The following is a 15,724-nucleotide window of genomic DNA, read 5'->3' as shown; positions in this document are numbered from 1 at the left end:
AAACTCCCCCAAACCCCCCTCGGTGGGGAGCGGTCACGGGCAGCCGCTGCCTGCGCACCACAAAGGCCTGGGGCCGAGGCTGCCCGGGCTCTTCCGGAAGGGTTTACATCCCCGCCTCGGGCAGCCACCGGGCCCTGCCTCCTGCCCCGGGCTGCCGCGGTTCCGGGGCGCGGGCAGGGGGTGCCCGGGGCCGGCCCTGCGCTGGGGCTGGGCGCCGGGGCCCGGCTCGGGCGGCCATGGAGCCCTGAGGGCGCGGAGAGCCGCCCCGCCCGCCATGGAAGCGCCGCCGCTATTGGTTGGCGACGCGACGGCCGCCTGTCACGGCGCCTACTATTGGCTGCGGCGTTCCAGCGCCTCACGCGCTCCGGCTTTTCCTTTTGTTATTGTAGCAAACAAGTTGGAGAGCGGCGGCGGGAGCGGGCAGGGACGGGCAGGGCTGCGGGCAGCCGGAGGAGATGCCGCGGGAGCCGGGCCCCGAGTGAGGAGAGCCGGGCGGCGGAGGTGAGTAGCCGGCCCGGCCCCGGTGTGTGTCCCCCCGCTTCCTCCCCTCATCGGCTCCGCGTCCCACGCGTGTCCCCACTCGTGTCCCCTCCCCGAAGCCGGTCGCTGCTCTCTGCTCGCCCCACCCGCCTGCGGAGACACCCCCCCGGCCTCTCGCTGTCAGCGCTGCCGCCCCCGTTCAACTGCTGGGCAGGGCAGGGGGGCACCGGCACCCCCACCCGCTCAGGCGGCCCCTCCGCGCCTCTCCCCGCTGTCCTCCCGCCGGTGGCCCCAAAACCGGGGAAACAGCCGTTTTCAGTCTGCGGGCAACCTCAGGACGGAGGTGGGCCACTTCCCCACGAAGTCCTGGGAGTTGGGATGTGGCAGGGATGGCCCTTTGGCACCCGCTTTTCCAGAGCATCCCTCCCGCTTCCCTTCCCGCGCTCCTCATCCTCCCTCCAAGGCCTCAGACATGGGGAGCATCCCCCTCCCCAGCCCGGGCAGCCGGAGCTGCGCTGGGGGGGGCAGAAGCCTGGGCAGCGGGCAGACGCAGGCAGGAATGAAGTCCCCACCCAGGCACCCGTCGGTCCCTTTGTCCCTGCCCTTGAGATTATCTGGGAGCAAAGTTAGTGGCCCCGGAGCCGAGGAGATTAGGCCGGAGTCTGTGTCCGTGCGGGAGCTGCGGGAGGTGGCTTCCCCCCACCCCACGCTGCTCGTCCCCCTCCTGAGCTGGGGGACAAGGTGGCTCCGGCTCTGGGGCTCGGGCTATGGGATCAGTGAGGTGTTTTCACGGCAGGAGCGATGCGGGGTGGGGAGGAGGGGAGACCTCGATCCCAGCCCCGCGCTGTCACAGGAGGAGCCCTGACAGGTTTGTGAAAAGCCCCCAGCCACGTCCCCTCAGCTGGGACAAAAGACTCGCACAGAAATGTCACTTCCCATCTGGAGCGGGGCGATGAGGCGCCTCATTATTCCTCTGCTTCGCTCCGACGCCGGGGCAGGAGGGGCCTTTTGGGGTCTGCTCTGCCTGCAGTGCCGGCAGGGACAGTCATCCTCTCCGAGAGCCGGCGCTCCCGGCCGCCGCAGCGCCGGGGGGGAGCTGGAGCCAGGGAGAAGCCAGCTCTGGCCCCCGCTCACCCCAGTTTCCCCCAAACCAGACCAGGCTGAGTTTCTGGTGGGGCTGGAGGTGACCCTGACCCTTCAAGTCTTTCCTGTAGCAGCTGGCATTGGCCTTGGGGTCCAGCCACCAGAGCTGGGGGGAACTGGGACCCACAAATATTCCTTCAAGGGTGATCCGGGGCAGCCCCTGCTTGCAGGGAATCCCCGCTGCCCTCTTTCACCTTTTTTGGCCTCAAAATTGAACCTTGAGGTAGGGACCAGGCAGGCAGGGACCCTGGGGATGAGCCAGGCAAAACTGAACCAGGCAGGGACCCTGGGGACGAGCGGGCTGGCAGAGAGCAGGCAGGAGTCCCGGCACTAGAGCAGCTCAGGGACCCCCAGGACGGGTGCCCAAGGCTGCGTTAGCACCCATGGGGCCAACCCCACAGCCTGGCGGGGTGCTCAGGGTTTTGCCCCAGCTGTGGGGGGCTCTATGGGGCCCCTCCAGCGTCCTTAGAGGTGTCCCCATGGCCGACAGCATCTGGGTCGTCTCAAGCCGGAGGATCGCGGCCAGCGGCATCGCTCCGGCAAGAGAGGGACCATGGCCCTGCGCCCGCCCGGGGCGGGAGGAGCAGGCAGGGTGCTGGCAGGACAGCCTGCCTCCCGTCCTGCAGATAAGCAGCGCGGAGCAAGGGTTGATGGTTTGTTGTGTCTGCCACCGCTGACCCAAGGTTTTTCCCAGCCCCTGGAGCGTTGCACCCGCCATGACGCAGAACCAGGACCCCGCTGCAGCGGCACCGCAGCGGGCGCAGAGCCCCGGCACGGCCACGGCCGGGGAGGGGATGATGCTCACGGGGCCTCGGCACGTGTGCGTATGCAGGCGGCTCTTGGCGTGTACACGCTCTGGCAGGGGAGGCAGGAAAGGGAGAAGCCCAGCAGCGAGCGAGGGGTTAAGGAGCGGCGCCAAGCTGGGGCTCTGTTTAGTCTGGCCCCAGCACCAGCGATGGGACGGGCAGCGTGGAGCTGCGAGCGCGTGTGTCTGTCGCCCAGCGCAGGGCGAGCGCTTGCAGGCTTACACGCACGCAGGCACCCTTGCACGCTGCGCACACGCGGGTGTGCTCCCTGCCAGGCCGTCGCTGTGGCGCGGCCGGTGTCCCCACACCCCTGCGTGCTGCTGAGCGTGACGCCGTGGCCCAGCTCTGGCTCTGCTGCCGTCGGAGCCAGGGACCGCGGGGAGCTGGGGACACCCCGAGTGGCCTGGCATTGCTGTAACCCCTGTGCCTCTTCCCACCCTGGACAGGGACCGTGGAACACAGGCGTCCGGGCCAGCCCCCCCCCCATTCAAGGTGACATACGGCTTTGTCCCACGTCCTCCTCACCCACCACGTGCCATTTTGGGGGGCTGCCACATCCCCGGTGCCATCCAGGAGCCGCGTCCCCTCTTGCCGGCACCAAGCACCCCATGTCTGCCCCGTGGGCACCAGCACCCCGTACGGTGCTTAACTCCCAGCTCGGTGGCCCCATGCCACAGCGGCCGTGCAGGCGAGGGCAGCGGGGACAGCGGGTCCCCTGCGGCAGGGTGACAGGCAGGGCCGTGCCGTGCCGTGCCTTGCAGGGGAGCAGCGCCATGTCCCTCGGCGCGCCCACGAGCAGCGACGCCTGCCTCAGCATCGTGCACAGCCTGATGTGCCACCGGCAGGGCGGGGAGAACGAGACCTTCGCCAAACGGGCCATCGAGAGCCTCGTCAAGAAGCTCAAGGAGAAGAAGGACGAGCTCGACTCGCTCATCGCCGCCATCACCACCAACGGCGCCCACCCCAGCAAGTGCGTCACCATCCAGCGCACCTTGGACGGGCGGCTCCAGGTAAGCCCCCTGCCGCGGGACACGGGTGTCTGGAGGGGCCTCAGCAGACCCGCAACACCCTGACAGCCCCCCGTGCACCCCACGGCCTTCCCCGAGCTGGGGGGACCTGAGTGTCCTGAGACCCCACAACCCTCCCCAAGCTGAGACCTGGGTGTTGGGGTGCCCCATGACCCCCGAGACCCCACAACCCTCCCTGAGCTGGGGGGCACCCAGGTGCCCCATGCAAGCCTTCCCCAAACTTGGGGGACCTGGGTGTTGGGATGCCCCAAGACCCCCAGCTCTCCCCAAACTGGGGGACCCCAGGCATCCTGCTGCCCCGAGACCCCCCCAGGCCTCCCCAAACTGGGGGACCCAGGCATTCTGGTGCCCTAAGACCCCCCAGCCCTCCCCAACCTGGAGGGACCCAGGCGTACAGGCAGCGAGGGGCCCAGTGGAGGGGTCCGGGACCCCCCACCCCTGGGAGGGGCGCACAGAGGGACCCCCACCGCGTCGAGCCTGTGGCTCCGGGCTGGGAGCCACGCTGACTTCAGTGTCTGGGCTCGCACCCACACACAGCAGCGGCTGCCCCGGAGATGGGGGGACAGGGGCAGGGGACAGGGGACAGGCAGATGTCCCCAACCTCTTGAGGCAGATGCATCCAGGCAGGGGCAGCCGCAGGCAGCGTTGGCCCCTGCCTGCATCCCCCCCCCTCCCCACCCCTGGCGCTGGCATCCCCCGGCGACTCTGCCCCCCCTTCCCGGGATGAGTCACTGTCTGGCAGCCTGCAAGCCGCGGAGAGGGGGGGAAGTGGGGGGTTGTTATGTCTGGAGCCGGGGAGGCGCAGGGGGAGCCCCCCAACCGCCGCGGGGTCCCGGCCTGGCGCCAGCCCCCTGCGCTGGGGGGGGGATGCTGGGGGGGTCCAGCATCCAGGCTGGGTGCAGTCAGCGTGGCGGGGGGTACAGGGGGGACCATCCCTGCACCCCACCTTGTCACCCCGGTGTCCCCGCCCTGTGTGTGTGTGTGTGTGTCCCGCAGGTGGCTGGCAGGAAGGGGTTCCCCCACGTCATCTACGCCCGGCTCTGGCGCTGGCCCGACCTCCACAAAAACGAGCTGAAACACGTCAAATTTTGCCAATTCGCCTTCGACCTCAAGTACGACAGCGTCTGCGTCAACCCCTACCACTACGAGCGTGTGGTGGCCCCTGCCATTGGTGAGCCAGCCTCACTGCCACTGCTGGGACCCCCGGGGGGTGGGGGGGACACGGGGGACCCCCAACTCCCCCCACCAGCACCCATAACGCCCCCCCCCTGCACCCCATCTCTCCCCTGACAGGTCTGAGCATCCAGAGCACAGGTGAGACCCCAGCACAGGGCCGGCGGGGAGCACCCCCAGAGCCAGCACCCCCCCCCGCAGCGGGTCCCCGTGCCCCCCCATGGTCTCCGGTGTGTGTCCCCCCCCCTCCCCAGTGCCCCCCACGCGCCTGGTGAAGGAGGAGTTTGTCCATGACTGTGTGCAGATGGAGGTGCCGCCCGGCCGGGAGCAGGGGGCCAAGCGGGCGCCGCGTCTGCCCCCCCCCGAGCCCTACCGCCAGCTGCCGCCCCCCCTCCAGCTCCCCGAGTCCCCCCGCGTCCCCGGGAGCCTCTACCCTGCGCTGCCCATGTCACCCCCAGGTGAGACCCCCCCCCGTTAACCCCCGTCCCCATCCCTTGGGAAGGGTTTGGGGGGGCATCAACCTGAGCCTCCCCCCACCTCATGTGTCGTGTGTGTCCCCCCCCAGTGGCTCCCGGCGGCTCCCTGCTCTCGCTGCCCCACGGCGAGGGGCTGCTGCAGATCTCCTGCCCCACGCCGCCGCCGGCCGCCCCGGCGCAGCCCCCCCCGCAGAACGGCTACCCCAAGCCGCCCTACCACAGTGAGTACCAGGGACACCCCACATCCAGCGGGGGCCCCACCCGGGGACCCCCCCACCCCACACCCTCTTTCCTGCCCCAGGTTCACCAGCGAGCTGGACCGGTGCTGCCGTCTACACGCCGAGTCTGGGGGGGGCGCAGCCCACCCCCCCGCCACAACCCAACAGTCGGAGCCCCCCGCAGCCCCCACTCCACCACCCCAGTCACTACTGTAGGTTTGGGGGGGACTGCAGGGGGGTCATCTGCAAGGTGCCAGCCCCTTCGCTGCGCTGAGCCCGTCTCTGCCCCTCCCCAGGGCCCCCACACCATAACTCCGGGCCGTACCAGCAACCAGTGTCCACCCACCCCGGTAAGTGCCCCCCACCCTGATTAGCACCCCGGTGATCACCCCCCTCCCCAAGCCATGGGTGCGCTGACCCCCCCTGTCCATGTGTCCCCCCACTCCAGGGCCAGAGTTCTGGTGCTCCATCGCCTACTTCGAGATGGACGTGCAGGTGGGGGAGATCTTCAAGGTGCCGTCCAGCTGCCCCGTGGTCGTCGTGGACGGTTACGTGGATCCCTCGGGGGGGGATCGCTTCTGCCTGGGGCAGCTCTCCAACGTCCACCGCACCGACGCCAGCGAGCGGGCCCGGTGGGGCGGGGGGCAAGGGGGGGGGACGACACACAGGGGCAATGACGGGGTGCAGGGTGGGTGTGGGGGTACAGGTGTGCATGGGGGTGAAGGAATGGATGGGGTAAATGGGGAGGGGGGCAATGGGGGGGTGAGGCGTGGGGCAGAAAGGGGAGATGGGGGGCAAAAGGGTACGTGGGGGTGCAGGGGTGATACAGGGGGAAACTGGTGGATATAGGGGGCAACTGGGGGATATATGGAGCAGGTGGGGGATATATGGGGCAGGTGGAGGAATATAGGGGGCAAATGGGGGATATATGGGGCGGGTGGGGGATATGGCGGCAAATGGGGAGTGTAGGGGGCAAATGGATATATGGGGCAGGTGGGGGATATGGGGGCAAATGGGGAATATAGGGGGCAGGTGGGGGGATATAGGGGCAAATGGATATAGGGAGCAACTGGGAGGTGATGGGTGGAAGGGGGATATAGGGGGCAAAATATGTGGGGCAAGGGGGGTGATACAGGGAGCAACGGGGGATACAGGGGGCAATGGGGGATGATGGGGTGGAAGGGGGATATAGGGGCAAATGGGGATATATGGGGCAGGTGGGGGGATATTGGGGGCCATTGGGGGATATATGGGGCACATATAGGGGGCAAATGGGGATATATGGGGCAGGTGGGGGGATATTGGGGGCCATTGGGGGATATATGGGGCACATATAGGGGGAAAATGGGGATATATGGGGCAGGTGGGGGGATATAGGAGGAAACTGGGGGATGATGGGGCAGGGGGGGGACATAGTGGGGGAATCGGGCAATGTCCGGGGCAGAAGGGGGGTCTAGAGGGAAAATGAGGGAAGTACAGGGCAGGTGGGGGGATACGGTGGGGCTAATGGGGGTTTTGGGGGCAGCCGGGGATGCTGCAGGGGGGGAGCCGGTGCTGACGGTCTCTGCGGGCCAGGCTGCACATCGGGAAGGGCGTTCAGCTGGAGTGCCGCGGCGAGGGCGACGTGTGGATGCGGTGCCTGAGCGACCACGCCGTCTTCGTGCAGAGCTACTACCTGGACCGAGAGGCCGGGAGAGCCCCCGGGGACGCCGTGCACAAGATCTACCCCGGTGCCTACATCAAGGTGGGGGGTCCCCGGGGGAAAAGGGGGGACCCCGCATCCCCAGGAGGGAGGGGTACCAGGGGTGGAGGGAGCCCCGTGTCCATGTTAAAGGGGGTCCCGGGCAAAGGGGCCCCATGCTGGAGGGGGCGTGGAGGGACCAGAGGTGGGGGGACCCCCGTGCCCACATTAAAGGGGGTCCTGGGCAATGGGTCACCCATGTTGGGGGACAACAGAGGGACCCCAGAGGATGGAGGAACCCCCATGTCCATGTTAAAGGGGGTCCTGGGCAATGGGTCACCCATGTTGGGGGGCAACGGAGGGACCCCAGAGGATGGAGGAACCCCCATGTCCATGTTAAAGGGGGTCCTGGGCAATGGGTCACCCATGTTGGGGGGCAACGGAGGGACCCCAGAGGATGGAGGAACCCCCATGTCCATGTTAAAGGGGGTCCTGGGCAATGGGTCACCCATGTTGGGGGGCAACGGAGGGACCCCAGAGGATGGAGGAACCCCCATGTCCATGTTAAAGAGGGTCCTGGGCAATGGGTCACCCATGTTGGGGGTCAACAGATGGACCCCAGAGGATGGAGGGACCCCTGTGCCCACATTAAAGGGGGTCCTGGGCAATGGGTCACCCACGCTGGGGGTCAACAGACGGACCCCAGGGATGCAGGGACGCCTATGCCCATGCTGAAGGGGTTCCTCGGGGCATCCCTCTCCCACACTGCCCTACTGAGGGGTCCCCCCACGTTGTCCCCAGGTATTTGACCTGCGCCAGTGCCACCGCCAGATGCAGCAGCAAGCAGCCACGGCCCAGGCCGCAGCCGCCGCTCAGGCTGCCGCCGTGGCCGGCAACATCCCGGGTCCCGGCTCGGTGGGAGGCATCGCGCCGGCCGTGGGTGAGTGAGCCCCCGCGGGTGGGACCAGACCCCCGTGGCCATGGGGATCCCTCCCCCACGGCCGCGTCTGTCCCGGGCAGGGCTGTCGGCGGCGGCGGGGATCGGCGTGGACGACCTGCGGCGGTTGTGCATCCTGCGGCTGAGCTTCGTCAAGGGCTGGGGGCCCGACTACCCCCGGCAGAGCATCAAGCACACGCCGTGCTGGATCGAGGTGCACCTCCATCGCGCCCTGCAGCTGCTGGACGAGGTCCTGCACACCATGCCCGCCGCCGAGCCGGGCCCCTTGGGCTGACCCCCGCCCCTCTTAATTTAATTTTTGTAAGAAAAAGCCAAAAAAAAAAAAAAAAAAAGTACCGAAAACACGCAGTGGGGGATGGTTTTAACCGTTATTTCATGAACGGGTTTGGGTTGTGCCGCGTGGCTCTGTCTGCGCTTCCCGCGGGTGCTCGGCGCTGCGGAGGGCGAGGGCCGCGCCCCAAGATGTGCCCCCCAGGGACTACATTTCCCAGCGGCCCCCGCGGCGCTGAAGCGGCTTTTCCCGCCCCGCCGACTCCATTTCCCGGCAGCCTCCGCGCTGCTGCCATTTCCCGGCGGCCTCCGCGGCTCTGGCGGCGCCAAGATGGCGGCGGGGAGCGGCGGCCCGGCGGCGCGGGAGCTGTTTGCTGAGGGGTTGTTGCAGTTTCTGCGGCCGGCGGTGCGGCAGCTCGACGGACACGTCCACGCCGTCAGGTCCGGGAACGGGGAGCGGGGTCAGGGAGGAGGAAAAAGGGTCCCGGGCGCCTGAGGGTAACGGCGGGAGCGGGGGTGAGAGGCCTGAGGAGCGGCTACCGCGATGGGAGCGGGGCTGAGGGGCACGTACGGCCGGGGGGGTGAGTGTTTGAGGGGGGGGTGAAGGGCTTTCGAAGCGCCTGGAGTGGGGCTTAGGAGTGCCAGGGTGGGGAATTGAGGGGTTTGTAGCTGGGCTGAGGGGGCCGCGGGCGTTGGGGGGGGTATTAGGGGTGCGGGTGGGCAGAAAGCTGGGGATGAGCCTCTTTAATCAAGTAATAAGTGATAGGACAAGAGGGAATGGCCTCAAGCTGCGCCAGGGAAGGTTTAGACTAGCTATTAGGAAGTATTTCTTTACAGAACGGGTAGTCAGGCGTTGGAATGGGCTGCCCAGGGCAGGGGGGGAGTCCCCATCCCTGGAGGGGTTGAAGAGTCGGGTTGACCCAGCGCTGAGGGATCTGGTGGAGTTGGGAACGGTCAGCGCTGGGTTAACGGTTGGACTAGATGATCTTCAAGGTCCTTTCCAACTGAGATGATTCTGTGACGTTAGAGGTGGGGGGCACGTCACTGGCTTGGGGAGAGTTAGGGATGGCTGAGGAGGGGTGCAGGTAACCGGGTGGCTGGGGTGAGCGTTTGGACTGGGAGGGAATTGGGGGTGGAGGTTCCTTGTTGGAGGGGGAGTAGGGGTGTGGGTTTGGGGCTGGAGGTGAGGGTTTTGTCCTGGTCACCGAGCTGTTCCCTCTGCAGGGAGAGCCAGGTGGAGCTGCGGGAGCACATCGACAGCCTGGCCACAGGTGAGACACAGCACGGTCACCTCCGCAGCCTGGCTGGGGGGTGCAGCAGGGGTTTGCCCCCCCATCTCCTGGGGGTTCCTGGTGCCCTGGGCCTGCTCCCACACTCTGCCCTCCCCCAGAGCTGTGCCGCATCAACGAGGACCAGAAAGTGGCGCTGGACCTCGATCCCTATGTGAAGAAGCTGCTGAATGCCCGGCGCAGGGTGGTGCTGGTCAACAACATCCTGCAGAACGCCCAGGTCAGCGCAGGGACCCCGGGGTGGGGGGGAAGGATTGGGGGGCCACAGTGCTTTGGGGGGATCCCAGCTTCCCCCCCACCCATCCTGATGGCTGCTGCTCCCCCACGCAGGAACGGCTGCGGCGGCTGAACCACAGTGTGGCCAAGGAGACGGTGCGGCGGAAAGCCATGCTGGAGGCGGCAGGTGGCTACCCCCAGGGCCTGCCCGGCAAGTGAGCCCTCCCCACCCCCCCGGGGGCAGCGCTGGGCCGGATCTGCCTCGCGCCACGGCTGTGCCGACAGCCCTGGAAGGCCCTGGACAGCGACGGGTGCGACCCTGTAAGGACAGCAAAGGGAGCGGGCCGCTGGCAAGGGGAGCAGGGATCCCCGTTTGTAGCAGCGCTCTCCTGAGCATCCGCAGCACGGGAAGGGGTGAGAAGTCCTGCGCAGTGAGGCCGCAGCTCTTCAGCTGCAGCTGAAGGAAGCGGGGGACCCCCCCGAGTTGTATTCCCAGATTTATAGGCACTGTAATAAAAGTGACTGCGTGTTGCTTTATGGGCTAGTGAGGCAGCGTGAGTCTGTAACGCTGCCGCGTCCCGGGTGCCTCAGGGAAGGCAGAACCAAGCGGGTGCTGCCAGCAGAGAGAGCGGGTTGGGGTTCAGCATCCCCAGGTGGGCTCCGTCAAGTTTTGGAAGCCCCTCACGCTGTTAAAGCTTTTTCTCACCCCCTTCTAAAACGTGCATCTTCTACCTAAACAAACAGGACACGCTCGGAAGGGGGGGAACGCTTTAATGGGCGGCTCGTAAAAAACACACACGAGGGACAGGTTGTGTCAGCTGGCTGCGTTCGCCGAGGATGGGCTCGGTCCTTTGCATCCTTCAGGCAGCAACACCCGGTGGGGGGAAAGGTCCCGCTGCGGGGGGAGAGACGGGCTGTGACGGGGGGGCACAGGCAGCCTGGGCCGTTCCCTCCCCTGCCCGCAGCTGCCTGCTCACAGGCAGCAGTTCCACCAGGTTTTACCTGGGCGAGTCACTCCTGCGTCTCCATGCTTTCCTCCTCCTCGCCCGTAGCGGGTTCTTCTTGATTCTCTTCTTCCTCTTCTCCTTCTTTCTTCTCTGGAGGCTTTTCGTAAGCCTTCTCAGAAGGCGTCACTATCACTCCATCCCACGTGGACATTTCAGAAGCCAGGTCTGCAAAAAACAGCGGCTCGGGGTGACCTTGAGCAGCGTGGACAAGCCTCGGCCCCAGGACGTGCAGGGGGAAGCGCGACACCCCACTTCGCCTCCCCACTGCTCTGGTGTTTAACGAGTCATTTCACAGAGCTCTTAATTTTCTCCAGCAAAGCAGAAAACCAGTCCCACTCCTCCACCGAGGCGTCGATGGTCTGCGTGGAGGAAGACCCACGCGTTGCACCGACCCCACTTACAGCTGGCGTCGCCTTCTTGGCCAAGGATTTTCCTGTAGCCTCCGTGAGAGAGAATGCGGACGAGGGTCTGCGCGGTGTAGCACACCATGTCCTGCAGGGACGGGGACGTGTCAGAGCCAGGACAGCTTCCAGTCCCCTCTCCCACCGCAGGACAGGCACCTCACCTGCTGTTCCAGGGTCATAACAGTGTGGACTCGGAAGTTCCCGCTCTCGCAGGGATCAGTGATCCCCACAGACCCAGGGAGGAAGAGCCCCGCGGCCAGGATCTGAAGGCAGCGCCTACGGGACAAGACATTTTGGGTTAGAAACGACTGTTCCAGCACAAAATGCAACCAGAAAGTCTGCAGTTAGCCCAGCTACATGAGGAGTCTGCTTTGTCTCCAGTTCAGGTCCCTTCAAACCCTGAGACGTCGCCACTTTTATTGGTAACAGGAATTTATACGAGTGAAGCAAACGGCAACGGACCTGTAGGCGATGTTGAGAGCCAGGGGCTGCCTGGTGGGGTTGTTCATCACGGCGTAGTGCCCCTGAGGTGAAAAAAGAAAGGGGGAGTTGGGACAAAGGCAGCTTCTGTAAGAGCAGCGCCAGAATCCCGGGACGTGCAGGCAGCGCCAAGCTCGCTGTGGCAGCGTTCCCCCTCGTGCGCTCACCAGCAGGTCCAGAATCCAGGGCGTGAGGGGCTCGAAGCCGGGGAATCGAATTCTCAGGTCTTTCAGCAGCCGGATTAAAACCTTCACCCTGGAGAAGATGGCAGGAGGAGGGTTACAGGAACAGCTCTCCTTGCTTTTCGCTTCCTCTTTCTCTGGGAGATTATTTCAACCAGCCCTTCCCGTTTTGAGGCCAAACTCACGTGGACTGCGAAGCGTTCTCCTCAAACCAGCGAGCGTGTCTGATGGCAGCCAGGGCGCTTTGCAGCACTTTGATGTCCACTGAAAGAAGCAGCAGAAATACCCAGTTTTTTAACCCAAAGGTGAGTAAGTGTGGGCGTCCACATGGCGGGCGGAGCAAGCTGAGCTCTTACGGTGTAATTCGGGGTCCAGCTTGCGGAGATTGGGCGGCACCGTGGTGATCAGGATCTTCACCGTTGCATCGGCTGAGCTGATCTCAAATCCGGTCTCGTTTGTCAGCATGGTCAGGACTGGGGAGAAAAAAAAAGAACAAGAATTCCTCTTGGAGGGGCTGGAAGACCTTACCAGCACACGGGAAGGCAGGAAAGACCCTGGATTCCCTCCAAACCCCCAAACTCGAGGGGAAACCCTCGCATCAGCCTACGTCCTCCTCAACTCTGTCCCCTCGACCCCGTACGGCGCAGGAGGGTGTCCCACCTTCGCTGGGGTCCTGCGCTCTCAGGCTTTCCACGACTTTGTTTCCCAAGGCTGCCACAGCTTCCACTGGGGAGAAGCAGCGGAAGAAGAGGCGGTTAGAGCGGGGCCGAGCGCCGCGGTTCGGTCAGCAGCCGCCCAGCCGGTACTCACGGGTGGGTAAGATTTTCAAAATCACCACCAGATCGGCCACGTTGTGCCCCGTCGTCATGGTGCCCTTCTTGTAGGAACCCACCTGGCGAACCTCCTCGATTTGCTGTTTCAAAGAGCAAAGCAAAAATTAGTGAATTTAATGCACGTGCTACGTTTCTGGGAGTCGGCATGAATCTTTAATCCTCTTTGGGCCAGGTCTGGTAGCTAGAACACCGGCATCCCTCGTGCCGAAGCATTTCCCCACGTGGCTTTTTTTCCCCCAAATTTTTGGACTCACCACTTCAAACGTTCCTGGTGCTACAATTAAATTGTCGATCACGTTGTTTATTTTGGTCACCAGAGAGAGAATGGAAGCCTGCAAAGGAATTGGAGAGGGCTGGTGTTACCAGTACGACCTGAAATAATCTGATCTGGCAGAGTGTAACAAGATAAAGAGATTTTAAAAACCACTGTCCAAGAAACTCTACCCACATTTCCATTGCAGCGCTTACTTCAGAGAGAGAAATTACTTTTCAGGCTAGTAATGGCTACTATGCTCTCTGAAGGATAGTCTGTCTTTGAGTTCTCTTAACATCCAGCCGAAGAATTTAAGGTAATTTTCAGCACAAAACCTGTTCAGCAGCGGTCGGAGCAAGATCCTGGTTTCTCTTCAGCAAGGCTTCACTGAACGCAGTCTCATCGGCGGCGGGTTTGACGCGGGGGAAAGCCATTTCGCACTGAAACGGGATCAGATATCAGACTGCAACGCCCAAGAAAAAAGACTTTGATTCAACCCACTCATGAACAAAATTTATTCTGTTTTTTTTTTTTATTCTCCAGCGTTTGTTTCCTTTGCGATTCCCCATCGTGCCTTTCACTTGTTGCTTTTATAACTGTCACATTATCCTAAGGGAGGGCGGGCAGCTGCCTGCCCTGCCCTACGTTCTCCCCGTGCTCCGACAGGAACAGGAGGTCTTCAGAAGTGGCAGAGGAGCCACCAGCGTGCCCGTGCAACTACAGGGTGTGAAACAGGGCACCTCTAATTAACCATGGATTTACCAAGGGGGGGGCGTTATTAACTATATTACAGTCCCTTAAGAATTTGTTTGCAGATGGCTGGAGTTGCCATGACGGGATCGACAGCCTCAGGGCCTGGAAGGCAAAGAGTCAGGGAACTTGTTTGCCTTGGAAGTCACTTGTCTGTAAGGGGCAGATGCTCGGCAGGAGGAGGAAATTATTTCCTCCTATAAAAAGGTGGGAAATGTGTGTTGATCCTTGCGAGGACCAACACAGCAAAAGAGCCAGCAGCACATCTGACAGGCGAGCGACGGCTACCCGAGGAGTGACCCACGAGCTTTGTGTTAGCTGACAGAACCGAGGGTCTGGGTGCCTTAAAAAGCTGAAAAACCTCAACCAAGGCGTTTATTTGTTGTGATTCTTACTCAACTGCATCCTAGTCATCCCGTGTGACACTAGTACTCCAAACAGGGACAGTAAGAAGATCTATTTCGGGTTAGTTACTGAACCAACAGCTTTTTCAGTGAACTCCTTCACTCCGGCTACGCTAAAAGAAGCCAAACCATCAAAGTCAGCACACGAGGTTTTTTAAGATGTATCTTTAAACAAGGAAAAGTCCCACAGCTGTTGCCTGCAAACAGCTCCGTAGGAGAGGGTTACTCACGACATAGAAATCAAAGGGGATGTGCGGCACAAAGGGCCGGAACCTAAAGGGGGAAAGAAGAAAAAAACCCAACTTTATTCTCTGTAGGGATATCTACCCGCTCGCCGCCGTGTTCATCACCACCGAACACCCCCTCCCCGTCACCGTTTCGTGGAGGTTTGGTCCCGAGACGCCAGAAAAGGCCCTACAGAAATAGGAAAGGTTTCTTCATAACCCCGCTAACGATAACTACCCCCCCCCCCCCGCCCCGGTGCGATCGGGCAGTGGCCGTACACCGAGGGCTTCCCCGCGCCCGCAGCGCTGACAGACCCGGCCCGGAGAGGCCAGCACCCCCCCACCCCGGCTCTACACCTCACCGTTATCCTGCGCTACACTGCAAGCTGCCCCCCCCCACCCCCCCGGTTTCTACGCCCCGGCAGCTCGCCCCCGGGGGCGGCCGCAGCCCACCCCCTAGGCCTGACACGCTAGAGAGCCACCCTCGCTAAAGCAGAAGCCAGACTCGCCCACTGCCAGGGCCTCCCCTGGAACCAAAGCGTCCGCCACGGCCTCTGCCTCGATCGCCCCTGTGGAAAAGAGAAACGGCGTTAACGGAGCGGGAACGCGGCCCGGGGGGGCTCCCCTCAGCGCCCCGCGCAAGGCCCGGTCCTCCCCCGGGGCTCCCGTCCCGCCCCGCCGGGCAGGGGCCCCCCCGGCGCGGTCCCCGCGCACCTCATGGTTCCGCCGCTCCGAACAATAAACGCCGCCGCTGCTGTGGTGATCCGCGCTCTCCCAACCCCGCAACAACCTGCCCGCTTATTGGTTGTCACACGCCGCCAATCAGCGCTCTCCTGCAAGCCATTGGTCGAACCGACCATCAATCTAAGGCGGGAAGTGGGCGGGGCGTGTGAAAGCGACCAGTCATGGCGCAGGCCGTGCGCGCGCGCCGGGCGGCCGCTGGAGGGGGCGCGAAGTTCATGAATGGAGCTGCCGACGAGCGCAGCGCGCATGCGCACAGGCTACAGCGGTACCTCTAGGGCTGGTCGGGAGCTGTTCCCAAGCAGCAGAGTGGCGCAGCGGAAGCGTGCTGGGCCCATAACCCAGAGGTCGATGGATCGAAACCATCCTCTGCTAGTAACATTTTCTTTCTCCAACGCCCTGCGGTTTTTTCTTTATTAACGCCTTAATTAACTACATTAATTTTTGCCGCCGCCTCCGGCGTTCCCTAATGCTCCTCTCCCTCGAGACTGACCTTCTGCAGCCCTGTCCGGCACGGCGGGTCACGGAGTGTCGGGAGCGTCCCGGAGCGGCCGGGGTCCCGCGTGTCCCCGCAGCGCTGCGCGTGTCCCGGGGCGGGAGCGCCACGCGTGTCCCCGAGCGCTGCGCGTGTCCCCGGGAGCCCAGGGTGTCCCCCCGCAGGGCTGTGCGTGTCCCAGGGCGGGAGCACCGCGCGTGTGCCCCAAACCA

The 15,724-nt window shown here is 64.0% G+C and overlaps 3 protein-coding genes and 1 non-coding gene across 9 annotated transcripts; 3 read left to right on the top strand and 1 right to left on the bottom strand.

Moving 5' to 3' along the window:
* The first annotated feature begins 399 nt into the window (after positions 1–399).
* Positions 400–8,309, top strand: LOC141916593 (mothers against decapentaplegic homolog 4-like). 4 transcript variants are annotated; one of them, XM_074809255.1, is made up of 13 exons: positions 400–501; positions 2,318–2,443; positions 3,191–3,439; positions 4,454–4,628; positions 4,751–4,771; positions 4,885–5,088; positions 5,196–5,327; positions 5,408–5,536; positions 5,621–5,674; positions 5,773–5,956; positions 6,900–7,068; positions 7,807–7,945; positions 8,026–8,309. In XM_074809255.1, exons 3-13 carry the CDS (start codon positions 3,203–3,205, stop codon positions 8,235–8,237), a joined length of 1,656 nt encoding a protein of 551 aa, XP_074665356.1. In that variant the 5' UTR covers positions 400–501; positions 2,318–2,443; positions 3,191–3,202; the 3' UTR covers positions 8,238–8,309. The 4 variants fall into 4 exon arrangements, with proteins under 4 accessions (XP_074665356.1, XP_074665355.1, XP_074665353.1 ...); XM_074809254.1 differs by lacking the exon at positions 2,318–2,443 and having other exon boundaries at positions 401–501; positions 6,991–7,068; XM_074809252.1 differs by lacking the exon at positions 2,318–2,443 and having other exon boundaries at positions 401–501.
* Positions 8,310–8,425: 116 nt separating this feature from the next.
* SNAPIN (SNAP associated protein) lies at positions 8,426–10,275 on the top strand. The gene is made up of 4 exons (XM_074809259.1): positions 8,426–8,674; positions 9,458–9,504; positions 9,624–9,742; positions 9,853–10,275. Exons 1-4 carry the CDS (start codon positions 8,565–8,567, stop codon positions 9,955–9,957), a joined length of 381 nt encoding a protein of 126 aa, XP_074665360.1. The 5' UTR covers positions 8,426–8,564; the 3' UTR covers positions 9,958–10,275.
* Positions 10,276–10,492: 217 nt separating this feature from the next.
* On the bottom strand, positions 10,493–15,062 carry ILF2 (interleukin enhancer binding factor 2). Of its 3 annotated transcripts, none has more exons than XM_074809256.1 (15): positions 14,990–15,062; positions 14,785–14,844; positions 14,282–14,324; positions 13,233–13,337; positions 12,899–12,976; positions 12,622–12,724; positions 12,472–12,537; positions 12,168–12,284; positions 11,997–12,075; positions 11,797–11,884; positions 11,612–11,673; positions 11,311–11,425; positions 11,147–11,237; positions 10,741–10,910; positions 10,493–10,633 (listed from the first exon to the last, which is right to left on the bottom strand). In XM_074809256.1, the coding sequence occupies exons 1-14, from the start codon at positions 14,992–14,994 to the stop codon at positions 10,750–10,752; spliced, it is 1,173 nt and encodes a 390-aa protein (XP_074665357.1). In that variant the 5' UTR covers positions 14,995–15,062; the 3' UTR covers positions 10,493–10,633; positions 10,741–10,749. The 3 variants fall into 3 exon arrangements, with proteins under 3 accessions (XP_074665357.1, XP_074665358.1, XP_074665359.1); XM_074809257.1 differs by having other exon boundaries at positions 14,282–14,326; positions 14,805–14,844; XM_074809258.1 differs by lacking the exons at positions 14,282–14,324; positions 14,785–14,844; positions 14,990–15,062 and adding an exon at positions 14,048–14,275.
* Positions 15,063–15,319: 257 nt separating this feature from the next.
* TRNAM-CAU (transfer RNA methionine (anticodon CAU)) lies at positions 15,320–15,391 on the top strand. Its single transcript has one exon. It is a non-coding gene; the product is annotated as a tRNA-Met (tRNA).
* Positions 15,392–15,724: the final 333 nt, after the last annotated feature.

The sequence above is a fragment of the Strix aluco genome, chromosome 30 (assembly GCF_031877795.1).
Source record: "Strix aluco isolate bStrAlu1 chromosome 30, bStrAlu1.hap1, whole genome shotgun sequence".
Taxonomy (NCBI): domain Eukaryota; kingdom Metazoa; phylum Chordata; class Aves; order Strigiformes; family Strigidae; genus Strix; species Strix aluco.
Note: the sequence above shows the minus strand (reverse complement) of the source record. Positions and strands in the feature narration are given on the sequence as shown.

Excerpts from the sequence above, each read along its gene's own strand:
- SNAPIN (XM_074809259.1), top strand. The coding sequence starts at position 8,565 with ATGGCGGCGGGGAGCGGCGGCCCGGCGGCGCGGGAGCTGTTTGCTGAG. Across the intron at positions 8,675-9,457 it reads GGACACGTCCACGCCGTCAG|GGAGAGCCAGGTGGAGCTGC; the intron begins GTCCGGGAACGG and ends TTCCCTCTGCAG. Across the intron at positions 9,743-9,852 it reads ACATCCTGCAGAACGCCCAG|GAACGGCTGCGGCGGCTGAA; the intron begins GTCAGCGCAGGG and ends TCCCCCACGCAG.
- LOC141916593 (XM_074809255.1), top strand. The coding sequence starts at position 3,203 with ATGTCCCTCGGCGCGCCCACGAGCAGCGACGCCTGCCTCAGCATCGTG. Across the intron at positions 5,328-5,407 it reads CCCCAAGCCGCCCTACCACA|GTTCACCAGCGAGCTGGACC; the intron begins GTGAGTACCAGG and ends TTCCTGCCCCAG. Across the intron at positions 5,957-6,899 it reads GACGCCAGCGAGCGGGCCCG|GCTGCACATCGGGAAGGGCG; the intron begins GTGGGGCGGGGG and ends TCTGCGGGCCAG.
- ILF2 (XM_074809256.1), bottom strand. Across the intron at positions 12,977-13,232 it reads CTCCGACCGCTGCTGAACAG|GCTTCCATTCTCTCTCTGGT; the intron begins GTTTTGTGCTGA and ends ATTCCTTTGCAG. Across the intron at positions 11,674-11,796 it reads CCTGGATTCTGGACCTGCTG|GGGCACTACGCCGTGATGAA; the intron begins GTGAGCGCACGA and ends TTTTCACCTCAG.